Source organism: Abramis brama (genome assembly GCF_963993115.1).
Source record: "Abramis brama genome assembly, chromosome: 9".
NCBI classification, from domain to species: Eukaryota; Metazoa; Chordata; class Actinopteri; order Cypriniformes; family Leuciscidae; genus Abramis; species Abramis brama.
In genome coordinates, this window is record NC_139971.1 from 36,137,946 (window position 1) to 36,164,480 (window position 26,535).

At 37.7% G+C, this 26,535-nt stretch overlaps 1 protein-coding gene across 2 annotated transcripts in view; it reads left to right on the plus strand.

Moving 5' to 3' along the window:
• bcar1 (BCAR1 scaffold protein, Cas family member) overlaps positions 1-26,535 on the plus strand; it is an 88,689-nt gene that overhangs the window by 28,521 nt on the left and 33,633 nt on the right. The window contains exon 1 of one of the 2 annotated variants that reach the window (XM_084125246.1): positions 14,200-14,479. The exons of the other annotated variant lie outside the window; for it this stretch is intronic. Within the exon in view, the coding sequence (XP_083981372.1) occupies positions 14,468-14,479 (12 nt within the window). The 5' untranslated portion in view covers positions 14,200-14,467. Of the gene's footprint in view, positions 1-14,199; positions 14,480-26,535 lie in introns of those variants that run through there. 2 annotated transcript variants of the gene reach the window in all.

The following is a 26,535-nucleotide window of genomic DNA, read 5'->3' on the forward strand; positions in this document are numbered from 1 at the left end:
CCGTACTACATTGTAAATAAAATGTGAGCGCATTATAGCATAGCCTCTCATACCTTAATAATTTGTACGTGTGAGATGCACCTCCAAACTACATGGTTATCTTGAGCCTGTGATGAAGTCTGTTGTTCTGTGTTGCTTGCTGTCATATTAAGGTTGATGTGTTGTTTGTCTGAGCGGACGTCTCATCTCCTCCCCTCCCCTTCCAGGTGTTCTGTAAAATGTTTGACTGTCTGCAGGGGGCTTCAGCCGAGGTAGGTGCAGCATGGAGTTTGGGATAGTGAGAGAGATGGATCTAACAGCTGCTGGTTGCACCTGGCTGCTTTTGTTTGCAGTGAAGTCTCTCAGAGAGTGGTGCATGACGGTGCTGTTTTTAGATTGATGAATACAGATACTTTTCAATTAACCACCAGTGACATCTTCTGATCCTTCTCCTCTTTCTGAACAGTCTTCTTTCCAGCTGATTTCTCTTAATTTCCCATCCCTTTCTCTCTCTGGTTTTCATTCTCTCTGTGTTTACGGGCCGTTACCCCTCTAATCGAGGCCCTGGCTGAAAGAAAACTCCCTCTCTAAATGAAACGGGAATTAGAAGCCCATCAGCAGGGCATTCTTCACTGCTTAAACAGATCTTCATTCTCCATGAGAGTAGCCGGCAGCTAGTAGTGTATACTATATGAATGCATGCATTTGCATTTGTGTGTGCATTAAGGATGGGCATGAGTACCCACAAGTGACAGAAATAATCAATCATAAAACATAACTATGTGACTTGATTATAATGTAAATATACTGTATATGAAAACCTTTAACACTGATCAAACGTCGTAAAGATTTGTGGTAACAGCGTCATTTTTTTGCGTGGGTACCTTATGATTTAGTTCATCAGAGAACATGATCTGAGAATAGAGTGTGAATATTAGTCGATCTTCCTATACTCCCTTAAACTTATATAATTGTATGCTGCCATTCAAAAGTTTGGGGTCAGTAAGAATTTGCATTAAATTGATCAAAATATATTTATAAAGTTTTGAAAGATTTCTTTTGTAAATTAATGCTGTTCTTTTGAACTCTTTTGAATTCTGGAAAACGTGCATCATCAAAGTTGCCACAAAAATATTAAGGAGCACAACATTGATATTAAAAGGAATGTTTCCAAATCTGCGTATTAGAATGATTTCTGAAGGATCATGTGACATTGAAGACTGGAGTAATGGCTAATATTAGCTTTGCCATCATAGGAATCAATTAAAATTTTAAAATATATTAAAACAGAAAACAACTATTTTAAATAGTAGTAATATTTCACAATATTACTGTCTTAACCAAACTTTTGAACTGTAGTATATATATAATGTTTTTTAATCAGTAATTTTGTGTATTTTTGCACTTGAATATTATAAACGACTAGAAATCAATAATTTAATATTTTTATGCTACATAGGCCAATTCACATGCTTCATAGGGCTGTAGTTCATACCCTCATAAGACATTACGTATGTACGTTTTTATTTCCAGATTTGCAGATCTTTTTGTTGTTGCTTTAAACAAGGTTTGGAATGAGATGCATGAATATGAAGAATTATTAATTTGCGTGTCTGTGTGTGTGTGTGTGTGTGTGTGTATCTGCAAATGACTGTGTGTACAAAAAAAAGAAGCAAATCTCCATGTCAAAGTAAGTTCACTAGCCCATTATAGTGTCGTTGTTCCTCCAGATCAGTGCGATCATTTATCTCTGTTTCACTGCTCTTTGATAGATAGGATCTAGAACGCTGAAGCCCTCATCTGCAGGATCTGGAACTCATCTAGAGCATCACCTACTTCCTGCAGAGCCGCTGGTAAGGAGTGAAACTCAAGGCAGCAGTGGCGCCTCCTGCTGACCGGTGAATGCACAGTATTGGCACGTCGCACATAACTCTCATGAACAACACAATCAGCAATCGTGCCTGCATGATCGCTGCTGTTCACAGCCTGATCTCATGTCTAAACAGGGTGTGAAAGCTGTATGAAATATGTTTATTTGGCCTCTTCTATTTTTAGACCGAAGCCCAGGCGCTCTCAAGGTCAAACGGAGGCATAACTGTACTAAATTAGAGAGCAGAGTGTGTGTTTATGTGTATGCATGCTTTGGCACAAAGCTGAATGACATGTTTGTTTCCCCTCTCCATTTATCTAACCACTAGCTCAGTGGGTCTGTAATGAGTTATTAGCCGCTGGTCAGGCCTTTATTTCCAGCGCTACAGGCAGTATTAGAATAGGAGCCAAATCAGGAAGTGATGGGTCTCTGAAATGATCTCTATAAGAGGTGTCAATGGCACACAGAGCTTTGCAGAGCAACACAGACACTGATCTGCTCATTAAAGGCCATTATATCCACACTTCGACATACCCACACACATTTTGGAGTGATTTACAACCAGAGGTCTGTGTACCCTGGGAGTACTTTGAAAGCTTTTTATTTTGTGAACATAAAACAGAAATTACAACTTTTTACTGATGGGTCTGTTGGAGTAAATGCTGCTTTAGAATGCATGTGCCTAATACGCCGACACTGAGCCAGCTCAAACACACAAGAGCGCGTTGTGACCTCTGACCCCTCTGCATGATGTCGTCATGAGAGAACAACAGCGCACCCTGTTATCCAACAGTTCTCTTTCTCTCATGCAAAATTGCTTGCACTGTTGTAAAATGCCTAGTATTTGGGTGATATTTGGCTTTGCCCCGTCACCCACTGTCCCCTCTAATTTCTCTGTCACATTCCAGACCCCTTGATAAATGGGTGTTGTATTTCACCAGTGTGCACAGGGGTCAGCGACCCCACACTGCACTGTACTTCAGCTGGGGTAATGGATGTGCCCCCTGGCACTGCCCTAACCCACCGACAATACCGCAACCCTTGAGACCCAGACATCACGGTGTCTCAAAAAATCTGTCCGTCTCCGTGAACGTTTGCCCTCTCCTCCTGTGGGTTAAATGAGGTGTGTTAGATTATATGCTGTGGTGGAGACCGAGAACCTTGCTCTCCAGTCTCTCACACAGATCAATGTGATGTTTATCTGTGGGTCAGTGGAGTTAATAATTTCATCTGACCCACCTGCACTCTATAAGCACCACTGCACTGCAGCGGGTCTGACACGACTGTCCATGTATTACATGATGCTGCTGTCTAATGGTGTTTGAAGCATGAAACACTTTCATAATCTCTGTTTTAAAGACACTGACACACTGATTCATGTTCTGAGAATTGAGATCCAGGCGTGATCTTTAAATGCGCTCATGCATGGCTCTGTTCTCGCTGGAGCCTCATCAGTGTCTACTTTGTGTAAGTTATTGGGTGGTGTACCGGTTAAAGCTCGGGGTTGATAACAAGGAGGTTGGAGGACCAAACTCTGCAATAGGGATGTTCCGTGAGCTACCATTGTTCCCTTGAAGTTCAAAGCACTTAATCACAGGATGTTCCAGGGGAATTGCCCATTTCGGTGAGTAGCTTTGTCCTGTCAGATAAATGACCATTTATAGGTTTTAAATAGATATGATACCAATAATTAGAGAGCTGATGGTCGATATCATGCCTATGTATATTATATAGGCTTATACAATTTAATTATAGCAAATGAGATGCACACATAACTTCTAAAATAAAAAATAAAAAAGCAAGATGAGCTAAACATTTTATTGGGTTAATCATTTGACTGATATCTTTCACTATAAAAACAGTAGTGGCCAAAAGTGAAGTCCAGAGGTGATTGATTAGGATTGATTTGTTTTTAATGAGCCTAAATTCAATTAAACCATCAAAATATGGGGAAAATACTAATATTTTCAATATGTGGAAGAACAAAACACTTCTACAGCTACAGCTACAGGTTAACTACAGCTACAGGTTTTATTTTACCATGCAAAAACAATTAGAATAATACAAATCAGTACAATTACAATAGGGTTTCAGCACTTCGTGCTTGAACCCCTAAAAATAAATCTCACAGGAAAGAGCACATATTGACTAAAACATAATCATCAGTTATTAATATTTTGTTGGTTCTCTTTTGTTTACAGCTTGGCAAAAAAAAAAAAAAAAAAGTCCGCACAATTGCATTTCATAGCTGTATCGCAAATAAAACTATTGACTCAAAGCACAACTGTGCAATATTCTTTAACAAACTTTTAATAATTTTAATAAAGTGTTAACATTCCTAGGCTGGACATCATTTTTGGTACTTACTAGTGTACTAAGTACACTACTGTACTTACTAGTAATGTAACTTTTCTCAGTGTGTCACTCAAAAGCTATAATGTAGATTGTAAAAAGGCTGTGGATCTGAGATTTGAGTGAATGTGGCAGCGAATGGAATGGAAGGGACTTCAGGACTCGGAGTTGAGAGAAACCAGAGACTGCGTTTCAGACCTCATAACTGAACTCTGACCTCTCCCCCTTCATCTCAAGCTATTTTCATTATTAGTTATTTGCTGCTGTGGTTTCGCTCAGCCATCAGTTGTTTCAGCATGTCAAGCAATCTTTTCCCTCAGAATACTAAACAAAGTTACACGAATACAAGTGAATACAAACTAGAAAATATAAGGATACATTTGAACAAGAGTCATGCCATAAAAAAGTCCATTTTTTGTCTTTGATCTTTGATTTTTTTAAAAATGATTTTTAATAATTGTAAACTTATACACTACATATTACAACTTATTACTACATAATTTATTTAGAAATATTTATACACATTACTGTTCAAAAGTTTAGGACCAGTAAGATTTGTTTTTAAATAAATTAATATTTTATTTAGCAAGTGTACATTAAATTCATCCAAAGTGACAGTGGACATTTATAATTTTACGAAAGGTTTCTATTTTAAATAAACACTGTTCTTTTGAACTTTCTATTAATCAAAGAATACTGAAAAAAAATGTATGTTAAGCAGCACAACCATTTTCAATATTGAAAATAATAAGAAATATTTCTTGCGCACCAAATAAGCATATTAGAATGATTTCTGAAGGATCATGTGACACTGAAGACTGGAGTAATGATGCTAAAAATTCAGCTCTGCCGTCACAAGAATAAATCAAATTTAAAATATATTAAAATAGAAAACTTCTTTTAAATTGTAATTATATTTCACATTATTGCTGTTTTTACTGTGTTTTTGATCAGAGAACTGCAGACTTGGTGAGCAGAGAAAGAGACTTCTTGCAAAAAATCTTAATCTCCATCACAAATATCTCAACGTATGAATTTAGCTTGATTTATTAAAACTGAAAGACATTCTTTGTGTGATAGAGTATTTATAATCTTAATTAAAAATGTTCGGCCACCCTTTTCATACCATGACTTTTTCACCCTAGTACACCTCAATGTATCATTGAAAATCTATATTTGACAGTAAAGAGTGGCATGAAGACTAATCAGATGAAATAAGACAGGAGTCGGATGGCAGAGAGACTGGTAATGATATTACATTAGATGGCAGTTACTGATGGCCTGTCAGCTCTGGATGTGGTGGTCTTATCTCAACATTTCCTCGAGACCTCCGCTTATTGCCTTATCCAGACACCTGGGACCCAGAGACTCTGTTTCTCACACTGACTCGTTCATTTTCAAGGGCAGAGAGCAAAGCTTGGATACACTGGGCTATGCATACACACACTCACACACTCACACACATGCAGTGAAATGCAGTAGACTAGAAATAAACGAATGATGCAGTGTATCAGGCAATTGAGTTTATATCAAACGTTTCTCATTCCCCACAGATAGCTTCAAACAGCTGCCGCGTTCTGATTACAACTGTGCTTTTTATTGTTGGAAGCGCATTTCTGAAAGTGGGAAATCGCAGTGATTCATAATTAACCTTTCCAGACAGTGAAGCTATTTGTAAGAGAGCGTAATAACACTGTTAATGTCTGGGAAGGGTATTACCTCACAATCCTCCAGACAGATAGTTTAACGGGAGGAACATAATTAAAGCTGTTGTTGTGGAGACCCTTATTCACTTCGGTTGTATGGTTGAGGTGAGGTTCAAGCAGAATGGGCTACTTGGAGAAAGCCAGCCCATGGGAAAACGGTCTCCTTCCTGGAAGTGATGGTCGGAGAGAGTGGCGTTCTGCTAGGGTTAGCACTACATTCCTGCATTCCACTGAGAGGGGGAGGGGAGGCCGGCTAATACTGCGTCTGTGTCCGTCTGAAGGAGACTCGTAGGATTGTTTGGAGTTCTTTGGTGTCTCGCTTTGGTGTTTGCATGTCTGTGTCCATGCATATCAGATGGATCTCACTTTTCATAGTTGTGTTATAGTTTAGTCACTCTGTAGCGGCTGAGAATGCTGCAGTTCTCACCAGATTTATGGATTAGTGTGTGTGAGTTGACTAAGTTTGCTAAGTCTCACATAGACTCCCTTAAAGCAGCCCTCAAAGGCAAAAATGATTCACAAAAGACATAATGTTCTTAAAATTATTTTTTGGAGTATTGTAAAGGTTCAGATTAGGGTTAGTCTGTTAGCTTTATGTAAAACCAGTAGAAGCCGATGGTATGTCCTCATTTAGATCGTTGGGTAAATGTAGACACAAAACAGTGCTAAACATCCCGAATACCAAAGGATGAAAGATTCCGAAACAAAAGTACATTTTCTCCTAAAATGGGAAAAATTATCAAAATGTCAGAGAGCAGTCACATTTCCAAAAAAAAAAAAAAAACTGTTTCTAGAGAAATGCATAATAAAAACAAGTTATTCAGAGGAAAGGGAGATACAGTTAGCTATGTTTCAGCTTGTCAATAGACACGTGTGATGAACATTATTATTTTATTGGGTGATTTATTACTATATATATATATTTATATATATATATATAAGAAAAAAAAACATGAATACATAAATAATATATATATATATTATTTTTTTTCATGTATTTTTTTTTCTTTATTTTCTTTTTTCTTATATTTTGTTTCGTCTTATTTTTTACCTTTTCCCCTTCATTTCTTTATTTGTAGCCTATTTATTTACTACATAATATTTTTTTCTGTGCTGTCTGTTTTGTTACTGTACATAATGTATACGGCAATATTGTTTTTCAAAAATGTTTTCCTTTTTTATTTTATTTTATTTTCTTTACTTTTTTTTTTTTTTTTTTTACCTTGCCCCCTTTTCCCCTTTATTTCCTTTATCTCTTTGTTTACTGCACCATATTTATTTTCTGTGCTGTCTATTTTGTTACTGTACGTACTTATACGCTTCGGTAATATTGCAAATGTTACCAATCATGCCAATAAAGCTCTGTTTAGAGAGGGCTTTGGGAGAGAGCGCAGTTTTCAATGGGATCCAGAAACCAGAGAGCATCCAAAAAAACAAAAAACAAAAACAGATTAAAATGAAAAATCAAATCAGCACTATCTAATTAACCAGCGGGGTGCCCAGGTTCATTTATTGCTCTTCTCCATCTCTTTCCTCCTTTTATATGTGTGTGTGTGTGTGTGTGTGTGTGTGTTGGGAGAATAAAGGAGGAGGTGATGATTGGAAGGCTCTCTGGATTTTTGAGACTGTGTGAAGCAAACACACAAGTACACACACACAGATTGTAAGTAATATCCCCAGCACTCCTTGATTATGCTCAACTCTACATAATGCAATTTACTTCCTGCCACATTAATGCTAATCTTTCAATTGCTGTGAGGCTGAGAAAAGTGAGCTAGTCGTCTATTGCTGATGTTGTTCTCTGTGTGTGTGTGTGTGTGTGTGTGTGTGTGCTTATTTTGCTTGCTTTGCACACGCCATAAGTCTCATCCTTGCAACTTTAGATTAAAAGAGAGGAAGACTGATTCACTTTGTGGTTTTTAATCATCTTAAAGTATTACCATGACTGATAAGAGGACAAATAATAATGAGAACCCAAATCTGAAAATAAACAAATATACATTTATCTATGGAAATTAAATTTCGGTAGTGGTCTGATCAACCCTTTTACTCCTGCTGTGTGTAAAATCAGGCCGTGATTTAGATTGTGATTAATTTTCAGAGGGGGTAGGTCTTGTTTTTTCCTGTTTTGTACAAATATAGACGCTCATCCTCCGTTTGTGGATAAGGGAAGACCAAAAACACTCCAGAGGGGGTTGGAAAGCTGCCTGTCTGCCGGTTACTGAATCTGCTGCAGTGTCCTGTAGGACAAATCATTGTCATTTTTGTGTAGTACATGTTAGTGTGTTTATTTAGACGTGCTTTTAAGCAAGTGTGTGTGTGTGTGTGTGTGTTTTCATGTGAAAACACAGTGTGTGGCTGAGGATTTTCTCTCTCCTTCGTCATAAGTAGTTAAAAGACCTCGGTGACAGACTGCACATCGGGCCTGACAGTCCCAACAAAGAAAGGAACTCTTTATTCCTTTGTCCTTCAAAGCTGCATGAATATTGCTGTTGGCTAGGGGGCCGGATGTCTCAATACAAGGATGTGCATTGTTTTTTTCTCAGAGCAGAGACTAGAGCAGTGCATCATGGGCTGGATGCTGATGTCGCTGCTGTTGTTTTCAGGAGCTGCATTAGTAATTCTTGATGATGTGGCACCAAAGAATTACTCTCCCAATACAGCCTTCATTCAGACTCAGGAAATGCTTTGAATGTTTCTCTTGACTTTGACAGTGATCTTGGGGATTATTTTAGCCAGACTTTTCAAAGCATTCATCATAACAAGCCATAAAGATGTCAAATGTCACTGCCATATTGTGGTCATGTCACGATATCAATGGGTTCAGATTATTGGAGAATGGAAGCAACACTTGTTGATTGGAGAGTTTATTCTATAAATGAGGAATGCACAATTTTTCAGTATCATATTGGTTATAGGACAATATACATTTTTTATGTTTATTTCTTTTTCCAGAATTTATATACTTTTATATACTCTTTTACAAATTAGAATAACCCTTGCCATAATCGAACACTCACTTATTCTTTAAAAACTCAAAATTAATATTTATTTTTCAGACTGTACATTATAATGTTGTGATGTCTAAATTCACTTAGCATTTAAAATCATTGTTTTTTTTGTGTTTTTTTGGGGGGGGTTTTAATTTTTTGATTCATTTAGAAAATGATTGTATACAATTTATTGAACATTTATCAGTTATCGTTCGTAACTTATATTTATTGGCGGTAACACTTTATTTTACAGTGTCCTTGTTACATATGTTACATGTACTTACTTAAGTAATAACAGTAAATTATGCATAATTACATGCAACTAACCCTCAACCAAATCCTAATCCTACCCTAACCCTATAGTAAGTACATGTAGTTGATTAATATTACTCAGTACTTAAATATATAATTACACTGTAACAATGGCACCTTAAAATAAAGTGTAACCTTATTGGCTTATCGTATTGGCCAGTGTCGGTGCATCTCTAATTTAAAAACAAAATTAAAACCATGTTCATTTAAAATCAACCAGTTGGTTAATTCAAATAGATTAACAATTAAAAACGGTAAAGGTAAAATTCCAACCAATGTCTGAAAATTTGTGAGGAACATTGAATAAAAAACCAAAAAGTTAAACGTTATACATTTGTATGTTATATAATTTTATATTTATAATAATAGTAAAAAAAGTAAGGAATAATTGACGACGAGCCATTGAATTATTAGAAAAATAATGCACATCCGAGGTGGTAATGGCCGTTACACCTCAGGTGTACATTATTTTTCTAATAATAGTCAATTATTTCGCTTATACAACGGTTACCACACCTCAAAACATTGTTCAGATGATGTATTTCAAGACGTTTGTCAGGTCTTGTCCTTAAAACGCTTTTGTGTGTGGGATTAATTTCTTACGCATCTCATCCCAAGCCTCCGTTGCTAACAACATGGAAATAATTTGTTGTTTTTATCCTATTGTTTCCCATATTTATTTGCTCAGTAAGTGTAATTGTGCGTTTTGGTTCTGTAAAGACCTTTGAAATAACTGAAATCATTTGGCAAGGTGAAATGGAACTGTAATGTGGTCAAGACCTGCCTGGAACTACTTAAGCCGTGCGTTTCCCTGAAAATAATGGCACGCCATAGAACGTTCACCAACCAATCAGAATCAAGCATTCAACAGCCGCGTAGTATAACCTAAGATAATATACTGTGCTATTCCTACAGACCTAGTGTTTGAAATTCTACTCGTTCTTGAAGCTTGGCTTTATTAAATAAATCATCCTGTTATTTTGAGATATATCCTAGTTCACATTCCCACCAGAATTTTCCAGCAGATTCATCTGGAATTTAGAGCACTGATGTAGAGAAAACCTAACAGAGATGTTAGGAATGGTTCAGTGTTGGAGAGAAAAATAAAATAAAAATAGAAACATTACCATGCTGGTTCAGAGGGAAATGGGATTTCCATATTCACATTATCTGACCCTCATCTGTATCTCTAAATGCTTGGTCTGTTCTGGGGTGATCCTTGGGCTGAGCCTTTCTTGCCAGATTGCCCTGAATCTCATGACACGCGCGGCATGTGGGGGGTTACAGAGGCCACGGGGCAGCGGTCACAGTTCCAGAGCCGAAACACTGCCAGCTGAACAACATTGTGCGTAGGTGTGACAGCCTGACCAAACCGAGACCGGGCCACTCGGACACAATGGACCTACTGTTCCACACTCACTGAGCTGTATTACTATCCAACAGAGGCTAAGGTGTGGAAGATGTCATGCATTTTCTAGTCATTGAATATTTAATACAGAACGATTTCAATCTTTTAACGAAAGGGTGCAGCGGGCTGTTACAAACAGCGAAGATTGTCTCATTTTCACCACTCTAGTGCTTTGTGACAGGCAGTTAGACCTCTCACCTCCAGACGAGCATCGCCCAACACCCACCTCTTTCTAATATATAACAGGATTGTGATTAGTGGGCGCTGACGGAGGGGGCTTATTAGCTGAAGAGCGAGAGGGGTTGGGGCGCTAATTGAAATGATGTCTGATGTGATAGCCTAATCTCTATGATGACAAAATCCATGCACACTTGCTAATTTCAATGACAGCTCTGATGTCACTCAGGCTTAGCTGACGGAAATAAATAACAAACATCCCAGAGAACGTTAAAAGGAGCGAATGTCGTCTCAACCATCGAAATCCATCTTGCGTAACAGACACGCCGCAGTGCGAGATGAAGTGCTGCTCAATTGTCATGGAGACCAGACACGGCACCTTGTGGCCTGAGAAGACAGCCACTGCGTGAAGATAAGGGCTTCAAATTCATACGGCACTTTCAATTAGGGAGAATCTTGCTGGTTTGACACCAGTTGTGCAGTGTAATTCATGGCCTCAGATTCATGGGCTTCAGGGGATTTTAGTCGTTTAGGTATGGGGTGGGGGGTGGGGGGAACTGTGTCTCAATTTCCACTCTGCCTCTCTAAAATGTGAATCGGTGTGAACATGAATTTGGGTACTAAAAGGGCTTTGATACGCTAAACATTGGGACACTGATGACTCAATTACCTGTGACACGATAACAAGGTCAGGCATTAAAAGCTCTGGTGTTAGATATCATCGCTGTGTAACATTATGAAATATGTGCTTGTCTTGCATTGTTTTATTTTTAAGCAAGATAATATACATACACTACCATTCAAAACTTTGAGGTCAGTAAGATAAAAAAGAAGAAAATAAATGAATGCTTTTATTCAGCAAGGATGCATTCGATTGATCAAAATGACTGTAAAGACAAAAGTTTGTCTTTACAATTACAAAACAAAATATTCTGTTATAAAAGATTAGCTGAATTTCAATAAATGCTGTCCTTTTAAACTTTCTATTCATCAAAGAATCCTGGAAAGATTTATCATGTTTTCCCACAAAAATACTTAGCAGCACAACTGTTTTCAACATTGATAATAATAAAAAATGTTTCTTGAGCACCAAATCAGCATATTAGAATAATTTCTGAAGGATCACGTGACATTGAAGACTGGAGTAATGATGCTAAAAAATTCAGTTTTATCATCACAGGAATAAACTGCATTTTAAAATATATTAAAATAGAAACATGTTTCATTACATTTTTATCATTATTTTAAATTGTAATAATATTTCACAATATTACAGTTTTTTCTGTATTTTTGAAGAGACTTCTTTCAGAAACATTTAAAAATCTTACTGACCCCAAACTTTTCAACAGTAGTGTACATCAACATTAAAGAAAACTGAATAATGTATGACAAAAAAAAAAAAAAAAAAAACCCTGAATAATATATCAGTATTTTTCCCCATATATTAATAATGAAAGTAAATTATGGCTTTGGACCAAATTTTATTGTTTGGGCAAAAAAAGCTTTTCCCAAATATTTTCTTTTGTGTTTCATTGAAGGAAGAAAGTCATACAGGTTTGGAACAACATGGAACAACATTTACAAAAGAAAATGATTACTGAATGTAAATCCTTTAAAGACAGAAAAAAACAACAACTGTCTTATGTATATTAACATTATTATTTCCAGTAAATCGAAATTGTGAGCATAGACCTTGTTCACAGCATGTTTGATTTTTCCAGTGGGTTGTACTGTTATTTAATGTGTTTTTTGATTGTTTTGCTGATGAAACACTGCAAAAATATATTTCCAAGAAATGTCAGTAGACAAAAAACTACATCAGCTGTTGAAAATTCTAAGTGATAGGAGCTTTTTATATGCCATTGAAAACACAGTTAAGTCTGTCCCTCACAGCCTTGCTTTCATTACTGTCATGGCGCTGCTCTGAATAAGGTCTTTTTTACTGATTTTATGACTTTTATAGTGCATTCTAGTGAACATTTTAAGTGGACTGGAATGATTTTGACAGTGGGATAACTGCAGAAATGTCTCATTGCCTAGCCCTTAAGAGATAGTTCATCAAAAAGTAATCATCATTTACTCCTATCCTCACCGTATAACTGTTTTTTTTTAATCCTCCAAACAGAAAAAAGACACACCGTAGGATTTTTAAGCATATATCCCAAATTGAAATGGTAGCCTCTATCAACAAGTGATACTACAAAACTGTCTTCAGGTCAAAATGAGAGAATATTCTCTGGCAGGACAGATCAGGTTTTGGAGGTTTCCAGTGAGGCGGGATTCACCTACCTCCTCACTGACCTCTCTCCTGACCTCAGCACCAGCCGACGATGTCATGGCAGTTTCAGGACAGTGCGGCTCTCTTTCCAGCTTTTAGGAAGGAATGGTGTATTACTTTGTGCCTTGCTTTCATCTGAGGACTGGAATTTCTATCTGTTATTTGTAAATGGCAGAAGACAGTCCATTAGGACATGCAGCTTTTGCCTATTTACCACATTGATTTAAATGTGGATCCCAATTTGACCCCCTGACCTGGTCAGTCCCTCACGGGAGAATTGGAGAATGATGTCATGCTTTGAAATTCCTAGTGAATTGTGAACACAAAAGCAGACAGGAGTGGATTAGCGTAGTTTATTTAATTAACTATCATGAGTCATTTCATTTTTAAATAAATATATTTGCAATCAGGATTATTTTTGAATTTATTATTATTATTATTATTATAGTTTTACATTTTTATTTTATTTTGTCTTTTTTTAATGTGAAAAATAGTCAAGTCCCCCCCCCCCCGATAATTTGTACAAATGACTAGATTAATTTAATTTGAAATGAAGATAGAAAATAAATAGAGAACAGAGTTTTGCTTCAGTAATACGTTAAGTAAAAAACAATATTTCCCCTCAGTCAGGATCCATCTACCCAGTCCTTCCTTTTTTTAATCGATGGTTCTTTAATAATTCAGGTCAGATAAATACTGAAAATAAGAGGTTAAACATTTTAAAACACTTCAAATGTCAGTGGAGTTTATCTTTTTGTCTCCTGAGGAAGTAGAGAAGAGTTGTGTGAGGTGATTTACTTCTAGAACAAAAGGATGAGCAACAAAATCAGCAGCAAAGGGAAAACAGAACGTTTGAGGCTGAAGGAAAAGGTCTAGACAAAGCTGTGTGTTTGTGTGTGAGGGGTACAGCGGATGGCCAAAAAAACAAATCTCTGTGTCTTTCTCAGGTCTACAGAGAGGTTCACTAAACATTCCTCACAGGCAGGGGGAGGAAGAGGGTAAGGCTCATTAACATAAGAACAGAGTCCTCAGCCAATCAGTAGCAGGGAGAGGGAATGTCAGGTCTGAGAAGGAACTGGGAGGGTGTCAGGTTACCCTATGCATTCTTCCCTCCTCCTTTTGCCAGAGAGGGAGGGAGAGAAAGAGCACAGGACGGACACCGAGAGAACGAGCGAGTTCAAGACAGAGAAGTATATGGGACAGTCTCATTCTTGCCCTCTGACATCACGGAATTGGAGTATGTGTTAGGAGCTGCCCGGATTTTCTGCCCGTCGGAGACGCAGAGAGATTTGACAAAGAGCTGGACAGTCCGAGGGAGTTTTCATCGGGGGTCAAATCTCAGGCAGTTTAGTGCTGTCTGGAGTCCCAGAGACTCACACAGCGGGGCTGACAATGAATTATCTGGTGAGTGTGTTTGCTGTTCTCGTTGTTGTGTGAACGCTTTAAGTTGGTTATGCTAAATGCCCTCGGGTAATGTATCTGGAGTGAATGGGAAAGTGTAGTCATGGTGGACAGAAGAAACACAAGAGACACTTTTAACTTTTTTTTTTTTCTTACTTTTTACTTCAATCTAATACTTTTTGTCTTATTTAACTTTTTATCATTTTTAAGTAGCAACAGATCAGAACAAGTAGGCTATCAGCTTAAAAAGCTCTAAAAAGAGGCAATAATAATTGCCGTAACAATTCACAAAGAGGCCATCAGAATATATCGGCTCCATCTGAGGTTTTTAAAAATGGCTTTTCTTGAGGAGCAGTGAGTTTTGAAAGCTTAGGAGAGAATGTGAGAAAGCAGGCATAACGGGAGAAAGAAGGGAAGGAAAAGGAGCCCTGCCGCTGTGAGCTTCTCTGCTGACTCAGGAGAAAGCTGAAAGATTAAGGTTTTATGGAAAGGAGCAGGGGAAAGAAGGAGGGAGAGAGAGAAAAAAGAGAGGGAGAGAAGAACAGCGTGAAGCGACTGGCCGAAGCATCCGTTCCTTGCCATTGTTTGAAAGCATTGGCGCTCGTTCAGCTTGTAAGGGTTGGGAATGACACAGTGCTTTGGTATTTGAACGTGAGAGTTGGGCTGTACTGTATTTCCGTCTGTGAGGAATCTGGACACTGGGATTCACCCCCTGCACAGGCTGGGATTTTCCCCGGCCATAGAAATGGACCTTGAAATGGTTATGGTCAGTTATCAGTGCACTGAATATCAGAATGTGAATTGAAAACAGATGATAACTGTGTTTTTAAGAAGAATGAGGAGTATGAATTTTATTATATTGCATTTTTTAATCGGTTGAAACCAGAGTCAGTATATATTGGTTCCTCCTGAGGTGGTCCGTGATGAAGGTGGGGAGTTACGTACTCTTGTGAGTGGGCTGTTGGCTTATTGAGATCACTCTTTAATTTAGTAACCAGGCTGAATCAGTTGCTAAGTTAAGAATGTTGAGTCATGTTGTGTTAGGGATCTTCAAATAAAAGAAAGACCCCTTCTTCAGAAGATAGCTGAGTAACCTGAGTCCATCTCCCCCCTGTATTGCCTCTCTGACTCAACCCTGACTCACCCTCCGGCTCTTGGGTTTGAGAGAGGAATTCCCCACCGCTGGCCTGAACCCCACACCCTCTCCTGCGGGTCTGACGGACAGGACCTGCTCCTCATCCTCATTATCCTCATAATCATACACACATGAATGTCAGCATCAGGCTGTGTAGAAGTAACACTGATCTGACCAAATTTAACCCCTTTGGTAACATCACGCATGTGATGCAGAAGTATTGTGGTCCAAAGTAATTCAAGCACTACAGGAAAACATTTACAGACATTTAACCAAGGTGGGATCAGAACAAAACAGGTTTCCTGGTTTGACCTTTAATCAATACCAGAACGAAGAAGTGCTTTGATTCCTAAATTTTGAGGCATGACATTTGGCTATATTCATTTGAATATAGCCTGTGTTACCAACCGAATATTAGCATAGTAGTTGCTCTTAGGTTAGTTAATGGTTTCCAGCTGCACTTCATTTAACTATCTGGGCCAGTTTGTTTGACACAGATTAAACCATCTTAAAAATAGAATGACAGCATTTTAGATCAAATATGATGAAATTTATGCCTAAAACAGAATCTCTTCAAAGGAACATCTGATTCATTTAATGTCTCAGATGTTTCTCCTAAATGTCTTTTGAAATAACTGAGACAGCTGCTGTCGTACAGTATACAGCTATAAAATTTGCATAACAAAGCTTAATAATTTGGTCAAAGAAGAGTTTGATGAGAAATATTCAGTATATATTACAGCAGGCGTTCTCAACCCTGGTTCCTGGAGGGCCACTGTCCTGCAGAGTTTAGCTCCAACCCTAATCAAACACACCTGAACCCACCAGCTAATTAAGCTCTTTAGGATTACTAGAAAGCTACAGGCAGGTGAGTTTGGATTGTGGAAATTGGCCCTCGAGGACCAGGGTTGAGAACCCCTGTATTAGAGTATGTTGAAATCTCAGACTTTTCATAAATCTGAGCACAGTTTTGATCATTTCTGGGTTCTTTTAGAACTTCAATAATGTGATCTTCCTTCTGAAAATGATCCACTTAAACCAGCTGCTTTGCTTGTCTTAGATGGTTTAAGCTAGTATTAGCTGGTTTAAGCTGGTCTTCCAGTCTGGCCAAGCTGGTGTTTAGCTGGGAAAGTTCCTAAAACCAGGCAACAGACCATCACAATCTAAAACCAGCAAACCAGCTCAGGCTGGTTTATAATGTATATATTTTTTTTCTCCAGCTGGGTTTAACCTAACTGTTTCCTACCTAGAGAAACAGTCGAGACATTTAAGATAACTTATTTGTGATTTTTCTTTCATGTGGGTCTTGCTATACCCTTGACCGTCATCTCTTTGAACATGGGCAGCAGATGTTGTTTAGCTGCCAGAGTTTAAAGTGAATATGATTCTGTGTTTCTCCCCTGAGCATGAGAAATAACAATAGCTTATTTCAAAGACTGAGAACTCTTCAAAGAGACAACAAAGAGACAAGAAATTCCAATACAATTGTGAGATGATCATCATTTTTCCAATAGCTTCACACTGTGTGTAGTCGTACACATTCCATGTCAGAGCTCCTCTTCCTGTCTTTGTATCTCAGGCCTCCAAGAGTTTATGGCCTTGTCACTGTTATTGAACTTATGGAATGACTGTTTGAGGTCGCAGTGACGCTCTTTGCTGGAAAGAAATAATCGTGTTCTATTGAAGCCTGTCATTTTTGGATTTATTGTTTGGCGTAGGCAGGATTCTGGACATGTTTGTACAGTGATGAAGGTCCTTTCGCTCAGGGTGAAGATGAAAGTGTTTATAGCACATGCTGTAGTCCTTATGAAAATTCCCTTTGTCCTTGTTACACTCACGTTTATCTTTTTTTGACCGTCCCAGGTCTGTAAATCACGGCGTAAAGATCAGCACATCGGCATTGTGTTGCCGTGGAAAAACATTGGCAGTAAACCAACACTCAGTCTTAGCCTGTAGCTACAAGAAGCTGTTTTTTAAAGAGGGTGTTGCAACCTCACCCTGCCAGGAAAGGAGGGGCAAAGGAGCTGTCTTTTTTTCAGTCAACATGAGTGAAATGGATGGTGAATGTTAAGTTCATGTAGGTGCGTAGTTGTGTTTCTGGGATGAGCTGTGTGTTTTTGGTTTTTGTCTGGCTGTGAATCAGAGTATGTCTGTAGTGGGTGATGCACCATTCAACAGTGGTGTCTGCATGTGTGTCTGACTGAGTGTTAACTGTACTGAGGACATGAAATGAAAAAGGTAGACAATATGGAAGTGTGACTGTGTGTTGTGAGGTGGGCAGAAGGAATGTAATGTGGGCTAATATCTGTGTTAAGTTGAAGCTGTGGAATGTTTCAGGAATGAAAGGATGGGTCTAGTCTTGCATTGAGAATGTTAGAAACACTGACAGAGCTAAGGGTGTGTTCACACTTCGGTTCGCTTGGCCCGGACCAAAAAAAAAAAAAAAAAAAAAACCATTTAGTCCTGGTCCGCTTAGTGTTCGCATTTGCATTATCACCAAACCTAAATATACCGAACCTAAAGGCATATGTATATGTTCACAACCTGATTGGTCGGCTTTTATTACGTATATTTCGTGACAGAACTTACCGAACATCTAAAACAATGCTGTGTGCTGGGATAAATGCACTCATGTATGTGCGTAGCTTGCATATGATGGTATTTTGACCAGCTGAGAACTCGTGAAGAGCTTATCAAATGTGTAAAGGAGTCAAAATAGTGTCAGGAATCCCTGTCCTTTCTAGGCTTGCATCTGGTGACATCATGTCCGATTTTTGGTTCGTTTACATGTCTTTGGTCCGTGTTGTGTTCATATATCATTCGAACCGCACCAGAGTTTATTTGGAAGTGGAACGTGGCAGCGTTCACACTTATTCAAATGAACCGCACTAACAGAGCAATCAAAATTTTAATCAAACCAAACATGCCAAGTGTGATCACACCCTTAATGTGACATACCATAGATTTATTTTATAGTATGGTATGGCAATTTTTTTTGTAAAGAAAAACAAACAATTACATTATAAAAGATTTCTATTTCAAATAAATGCTGTTCTTTTTAACTTTTTTTTAACATTCATAATAATAAGAAATGTTTTGTGAGCACCAAATCAACATATTAGAATGATTTCTGAAAGATCATGTGACACTGAAGACTAGAGTAATGAGCAATGATGCTGTAAATTTGCCATCACGGGAATAAATGGCATTTTAAAATATATTAAAATTGTATATTTTAAATTGTAAACACATTTCACAATATTACTGTTTTTACTGTATTTTTAATAAAATAAATGTAGCCTTGGTGAGCATAAGAGACATAACAAAACATCAAAAATAAAAAATCTTGCCGAACACAATTGAAAAGACACACTTTATATATATATAATAAAGTATTCCAAAAATGCTTGGACAAATAAATCCATATTTCTCCAAATTTATGTAGTAAACTGCAACTGTATCATCTGTTATTGTCCTTTTTTTTTGCTTAGGTTTGTACATCTCAAACTAAGGATTAATTACGTGCCTCCAAGCCTTTGCTCTTTTCCTCGGCAGGCCTGTTGTTAATACTCAAGTCTGGTCTTGTCTGTTGTAAACTCACCTATATAGTGAAAATAGAGCAGGCCACTGGCCCACTGTTTGTCTCTGCCATCAACCTTCTGTTATTGTCTTCTCTTTTGTTGAGATTTTATGTCCCTTCCTGCGAATAGAGCGGGATTGTGCCCCACTTACATTGTATACTTCCAGCATGATTTAATCTTTTAGAAGAGACATTCATCCAGTTCATATACATCAGAGAAATCTGTTTAAGAGAACCAGACACCTTTTTATGATCTTAAAGGGATAGTTCATCTAAAAATGAAAATTCTGAGGTCATTTACTCACCAGTTTCTGTACACAGAAATTGAGATGTTTATACCTAAATCATACATTTTTGTAACAGCATAAGGGTTAATAAATGATGACAAAATTTCTAGTTGGTCTATTTCTTTGTGACTTTCTTTCCATGTGTGTATCTGTGTGTCATACATGACTGACACAGCTGATAGCGGCAAACGTCCAAACACGCGTCTGGCTGTCTGAGTCACATCTCTGAATCTCAGCTCTGATGACTATCGCTACTGTCTGATACAGCGTCTGCTCCTTGTGTGTATGTCTGAAAATGTGTCTACAACAGCTTACCGTTCTTAACTTCACCTGCCTTATAATTACTTCATCCAACCTGCTATTTATGCAACCAGTAAGCCCCTCAAAATAACAACCAGACCGCAAAATATCACCCAAGACTGAGACACTATATAGATGGGAAAATGTAGAGACCTCTTACTGAGTTGTGTATATGTTCTGGCTACTCAGTTCAGATAAAATGTCTAGCTTTTGTTCTTGTTCGGTCAGGCTCAGGTGTCTTATGCGAACAAAGTGACAGAGACGGCCTTGTTTTGTCTGCAGTGCCCATCTGTTTTTAAACCAATGAAAACTTTTGATGAGGTAGGGAACGTTCCCTCCCAGAGCTCAGGAGGTGGATGTGTGATGAGAATAGACCCGAGACAGATGAGACTCTATCTTCAATTTGGTGCCAACGAAAACCATGCCATGAGGGACAGAAGTACAGCCTGTTCAATATGTCAGACTGTACCCGAATGTCGATCAGTAAAACGTGGGAAGATTTTTAGTGTTTCAGTTGAACAATCAACACTCAGGTGCACAGCTTACCTTTCGTTCATGATCGGGCCGTCTGCACTGATATTAAAATTCTGGCTGTTCATTTTTGTTTATAGTTAAGGTGATATTTATGTATTTTTTATATATATTTAATTGTTGTCATATTATGGCTGATAACTTATATAAAAATTCGATACTACTTTGTAATAAAAAAAATTAAAAATGTAAAAAATTAATCATTTTAAATGCTACAAGTGAAATTAAGCACCACAAAATTATGATGTTCAGTATAAAAAAAATTATATTAATTTTGAGATTTGCTAAAGATTACATTTAAAAGTGTTATTATATTAAAAGATTTAATTGCATTAACATTAAATATGAACTTTATGTGAGCGTGGACATGCACAATAAAAGATCCAATATCGATATGTTATATACATTTAAAAAAATCTCTAATAACAGCTGACAATCCAGCGTTATTCTAGTATTATGTAAATACTATTGTAGTATATTTTGAATTAGCTTTTATTTTCATATGTTTAGTTTTCATGTTAATTTTTGTTTAAGTTTGACTAATTTTGTACTTTTGTCATTTTTTTTAAATATACCTGTATTTTTTAATATAATTCTAAATAACTTGCTTAAAAGAAATCTGTTTTAGTATTAGTTGTACTTGAACTTCAGCGTATTCATTCCAGTGGCAGTTAGTAGCCAAATAACCAATTTTTTTTATTTTATGTTTAAGTTTTTCATCTAATATGTATATTTTATTTTATTTCAACTTTATTTCAATGACCAAAAATTATTTTGAATAGTTTTACTAGTTTTAGTTTTAGTTAACAATAACAACACTGTGACAACCGTTATGGATATATTGTACATTTCCTAGTTTACAACTCATGTTCATGAGATGATCTATAGCTGTGTTGTAGAGGTGTTCGTAGACTGCCTCTGTGTCCTTGAAGCTAATGAGCTCACACACACTCACAATAACAAACAAGAAACACTACCTGCCCCCACCTTGCTAACTTTACTAGTGTTTGTCCCATGGGGTCATGCAGAGGCACCAGACAAAAGCACCCCCTCAACACACACAACAATACAAACACACACACACACACTCATTGACCTGTCTGTACAGAGCGCGCTCCAGCAGCTGCCACATTACCTCTTGTTCAGTGGCTCTTTCTGAATGAAGCGCTCAGCCCCTTCCTTCCTTCCCTCTCTCACAGGTCCACATCCCTCTTTCCTCTCCCCGCCATCCTGTGGAATTCTCTTTCATTCAAAAGATTTCTTCCCCATTCTATCCCCATTGTTAAAGGAATAGTTCTCCCAGAAATTTAATTTCTGTTATCATTTACTCACCTTCATGTCAGTCTAAGTATTGCAAAAGCCACGTGGACCATTTTTATGATACTTTTATTGTGCTTTTTAGTAATTTGACACCCCCAGTCCTCATTCACTTTCATTATATTGAAAAGAGCGACTAGGAAATTCTTCAAAAATTCACGTTTGAAAGAGTGAGCAATCACTTTAACATGTGGCATGCAAAACGCTCTCGCACTCATGACCCTTTTAAATGCAAATGGATGAACGTTTCGTCCTTTGGATGACGAGTTTCCTTTTATTCTCCATTCTCTTCCTCTATCTCTTTCATCCATTCTCTCTGTCTTTCTCCAGAGATAATAAAGTTTAGCATCAGTCTCTGTCTGCTCTAGCCACAGGGAAAGTGTTTGACCTGGACATTTCCATGGTGATGATTGCCAGTGAGAAATGAAGCAAATCTCTCGTCTTACACTCATCTTATATAAGTATCTTTTCCTGAAACAATACTTAAATGTTGGCCAGTAACTAGCCTACAGTAGTGTGACAGTAACTCAGCTATTGTCAAAACAATAAAGCTTATCCAGTAAAAAAAAGCTGCATTGCAGTGTTCTGAAATGTTATATTTTCTTTAATGTTATGTTTATATTTTCAATTTACACACAGATTTATAGTTAACAGCACAAACTGCTCTCTCCTAAAATATATCTTTCTTAGGAACCACTGGGAAGTTTAATCGTTTTAGTACGAGTCATAAACTCGTACTAAAGTATACTCATACTAAGGTATGTTCATAAATGATTCATTTGAGTCATTTCATGTCATATTTTATGTGGCAAAATTGCTAAATGCTATATTTCGTCACCAGTGTTGGGGGTAATGTATTGCAAGTAACGTGAGTTACATAATCAGATTACTTTTTTCAAGTAACTAGTAAAGTTACGCATTACTTTTAAATGTATAACTAAATATACTTATCTTCAAATAAGTAACGCAAGTTACAGTACTTTGTTTTCCCATTCATTGACTGAACTTTCTTTTTCTGCATCCTATTCTTTTGTGATCCAGAATGTTTGTTTGAGCTGCGCCCTCTACTGTACAGGCGTGAATTTGCATTTCCTTCATCCTGAGGCTTATTCATTTCACTTTTGGTATGAAAGGTCCTTTACATTTGTCAAAAATATTTTTTTTTTTTGTTATTAAAAAACAAACAAGCATGCCCAGTCCAGGTGAGAAAAAGTAACACAAAAGTAGCGTAATGCATTATTTTTATAAAAAGTAACTTAACTTTTTTTATGAATTATTGTAATGCATTACTTTCAAAAAGTAATTTGTAACACTGTTCGTCACTATGTTTTTGACTTGGTTATATAAATTAGTGTTTCTAGTCTTAACAGATTTATTTAAAATTTTCTGTCTCCATGATTAAATTAAATTATAAAACGAAATTATATCTAATTATATATATTTACATAATATACTGTAGGTATTTATAGATATTTAAGAAGCCATCACTCCTTAAGTTACAACAGTGCTAATTGCTAATACAAAGACAACATTGGACAACATAGAGAGTTCAATTCAGCAATCATTGACTCTTATGAGCCGGTTCTTTGAATGAATCAGTCAGAAAGACTCATGAAGTTTGGGCCCTTTTTTCTTCAAAAGTTTAGTTTGACTGTAGCTTAACTGCGTTTAGCGATGAATAGCTCCAAGTATTTTCAAAGCGGCTTCCAATTACAGCTTGATAAATGACGATGTACACCAGAAAACACCCTTGAGGAACCAACTAATTTTCTGTTGTTGTTTCATGCACAGTATACTTTAACGTTTTACTTTATAATTGATGGAGATGGAAGGTGTGATTTATCCTGGGCTGTGAAGGCGCTAATAGATCCATTGATCAATAGTCAAATATCCCCATCTCTGTTATTTTCCTTCATTTATTCTCCTGCTGTTGCTTTAATGCTCATGTGCTTTTGTTCTCCTGTGTGCATTTTCAACAAATGAGAAAACATTCACTGTCACAGAGTCATCGACTCGCCCTTACATATAAACCCCTGTGAATCACTCACTAAACATCCAGTGTCCTGATCGACAGACAGAGAGAGAGAGAGAGAGAGAGACAGGGAATTTTGGAGAAGTGGGAGAAGAACAGAAAGAGACAGACAGAGAGGCTTGGCATACTTTCTATAATGGAGGCAAAGTTCAACAGCTCATGATGTCATCAGTCCTCCAGAGTCTTTTTGCTTGGCAGGAAAATATTCTTGTGAAAAAAGAGAGGCGAATAGCCCAGAAAGCGTACAGCACTCCTTTTCTACTGCAATTTGCTTCTGCTTTTTAAAGGCAGAGCAGGCAAGTGAGATAAGACGGGAGAAGAAAGACAGAGACATCAAGTCACAGAAATTCTTTTCTGAAGGTTTTTTATCCAGTTGCTGCAACGGCAAAGTCAATCACCTAATTAATTTATTCTTTATTGTCAGCCCAATCAGGAAAGACGTAACTCTATCCCATTTGTGAAGGAGAAACTGCATCAAGCTTCAGCATTTTTGTTAGTACATATTCACTTTATTTTTTATCTATGTGCCACTATTTTTGGATAATTTAGTTAGAATTTCCTGATTTTCTTCGGACTTTATGGATGCAAGCCAAATTACAAGATTATTCATACCTACTTGATATATTTGTGACTAAATGATTTTAATATTAATGTGGTAAATTGTGACATTGCTTGTCAACCTGTAAACAACTAAACTCTGCTTTGCATTGTGCCTAGCAACACCCTGCATTGTTCTTTGCTGAATTGACATATTTCCTGTTAAAACAGGAAGCTTGGACATTTTAGGCTTTAGTTAGCTGGTATTATGGGGATTGTCATACTTGTTTTAGAGTGTATTTGACTGTACAAAAATCTGCACAGTGCAGCATAAGCCATCCATATATTACAATATATTTTATTAACATACTGTAATGTATTTTTGCTGTTGTATTAGAAGAGAAAACATTCTCAGACTGCTCAGCCCTGGTCAGAATGTCTCATTCCTTTGCAAAGACTCCCAGAGAATGGCTTAAACTGCCTGAATGGGAAAAATGGAATTAAAGAGCTCTCTCAGCTGGTCTGAGTGCTTCTCATTATTTTGGTATTGTGTGTATGAATGGATAGAGGAGGCTGTGGAGGTATGCATGCCGGCATTTGTGCATGTACGTTCACGCATTCCTCATCTATGCGTGCATCAGTGCTCTGTGTGTGTATGCGTGTGCCAGCACTACATGGTGACATCTCAACCAGCTGCTCGCAGGCAGTAAAGCCTCTCGGGCGCTATTGTGTCCAGCCTCGGTGTCCTCCGGCTTTAAGGGAGACACTACAGGGACTGTCCCTCACCCGGGCAGCACAGGCAGGGCATTCATCTGTCAGATATGTCCTCCGTGAGCCTCTCCTCTCTCTCCTCCAGCTCCGAGCACAGGGACACCATTCATCAGAGCACTGCCACTCTCCACACAGACCTTTAAAACACACAGGGAGGGATTCACGCGGAATGAATTGTGCTCACTGATAGCGTCGTTTCTTTGCTGTCTGCGTTGTTTTGGCACAGAACGACGCAAACGAGACCAAACATTTTGCACTAAGCGCAATTTGTTTGGCACATTTCTAGATATTGCGGGCAGTGAGGAGTTTTCTGTGTGTGTACAGAGGTGCAGAATTAGCGTTGTACCACAGGGATCCGAAAGGAAGATGTAACTGCAGTTTCTGGCTGCATCCCGTTTCACATCACCTACTATCCTAGATATTATGTTCAAAACAAAGTGCTCAAAATTTGTGAATCAGGTTTTCTGATGTGCCGATGGCATACTCTCTGACTACATTCTTAAAAATACACTTTTACATTAACAGGGAAGTACATGAAAGTTTGAGGTGGTAAGGTTTTTTTAGGTTTTTGCTGAATAAAAGTATTATTTATAGTATTTTTTTATTTTTATTATTACTGACCCCAAACTATTGAACAGTAGTTTATGTACTTTAGTCTGCAACATGAGAATGCAAATTGAGAATCAGGCTGTGTGAATTGTCTAGTAAGTAATGGAGAGAAGGAAAGAAAGATGCTTACCTTCTAGTAAGTTCCTACTCATGAGTCTGAAAGTCATAATGATGATGTGAAGTGATTTTTCCCGAAAAAACTTCCAGCATTTTCTTATTTCTTTCTCTCTTTAAAACTTCCATGACAAAGACAGGAAGCTTTTAAGCACTAGTACAAGAGGATGAAGACCACACATTGTGCACTACACCAAAAATGATACTTCACTTGTGAATTTGATCTTTTTCATGCCGCCACAGAGAATTATGCTATACAAACCACCTCATAAACCAGCTAATTGAGTTGAATTTTCGAACAAGCTTTATTGATATTGCATCAATATACCTGTACCTGCAAGGTCAACATAACTTCACAATGACAACTGCGCAACAAATACTAAATTGCTTCCTCCATGATCCATGAATTGATGCCCCCGGTCCGAAGTGAGTTTCCCACTGATAATCACAACTTTGTGATGGCGTTCATGCGGAGCTCATCTCGTAAATACGATCATTCCTACATGACTCGAAGGCAGCATGTGTCCTGACAGGGGAGGTCTGTTAGTAATCAAGCACCTGCTGGCTATCTGCTGCACTGCATCAATCACCTGTTAGCTTGAGCGCAAAACAGTGAACTCACGGTTGGAGAGCTGTAGATGGGGGTATGTGGGGGACATGGAGCGCACTGTGTTGGAAATTAGCCATTCCTTCCTGTTCTACTGCACAATGGCCCTCTGCTGAATCACTCAATAAGAGAGGGGAGGGTTACAGCAGAATAGTGGAGTGTCTTGATTGAAGCTAAACTCCTCTCTTTCTTTTTTTCGTTGAACAGTTCTAGAGGGTTTCTGCAGTAACAATGACTGA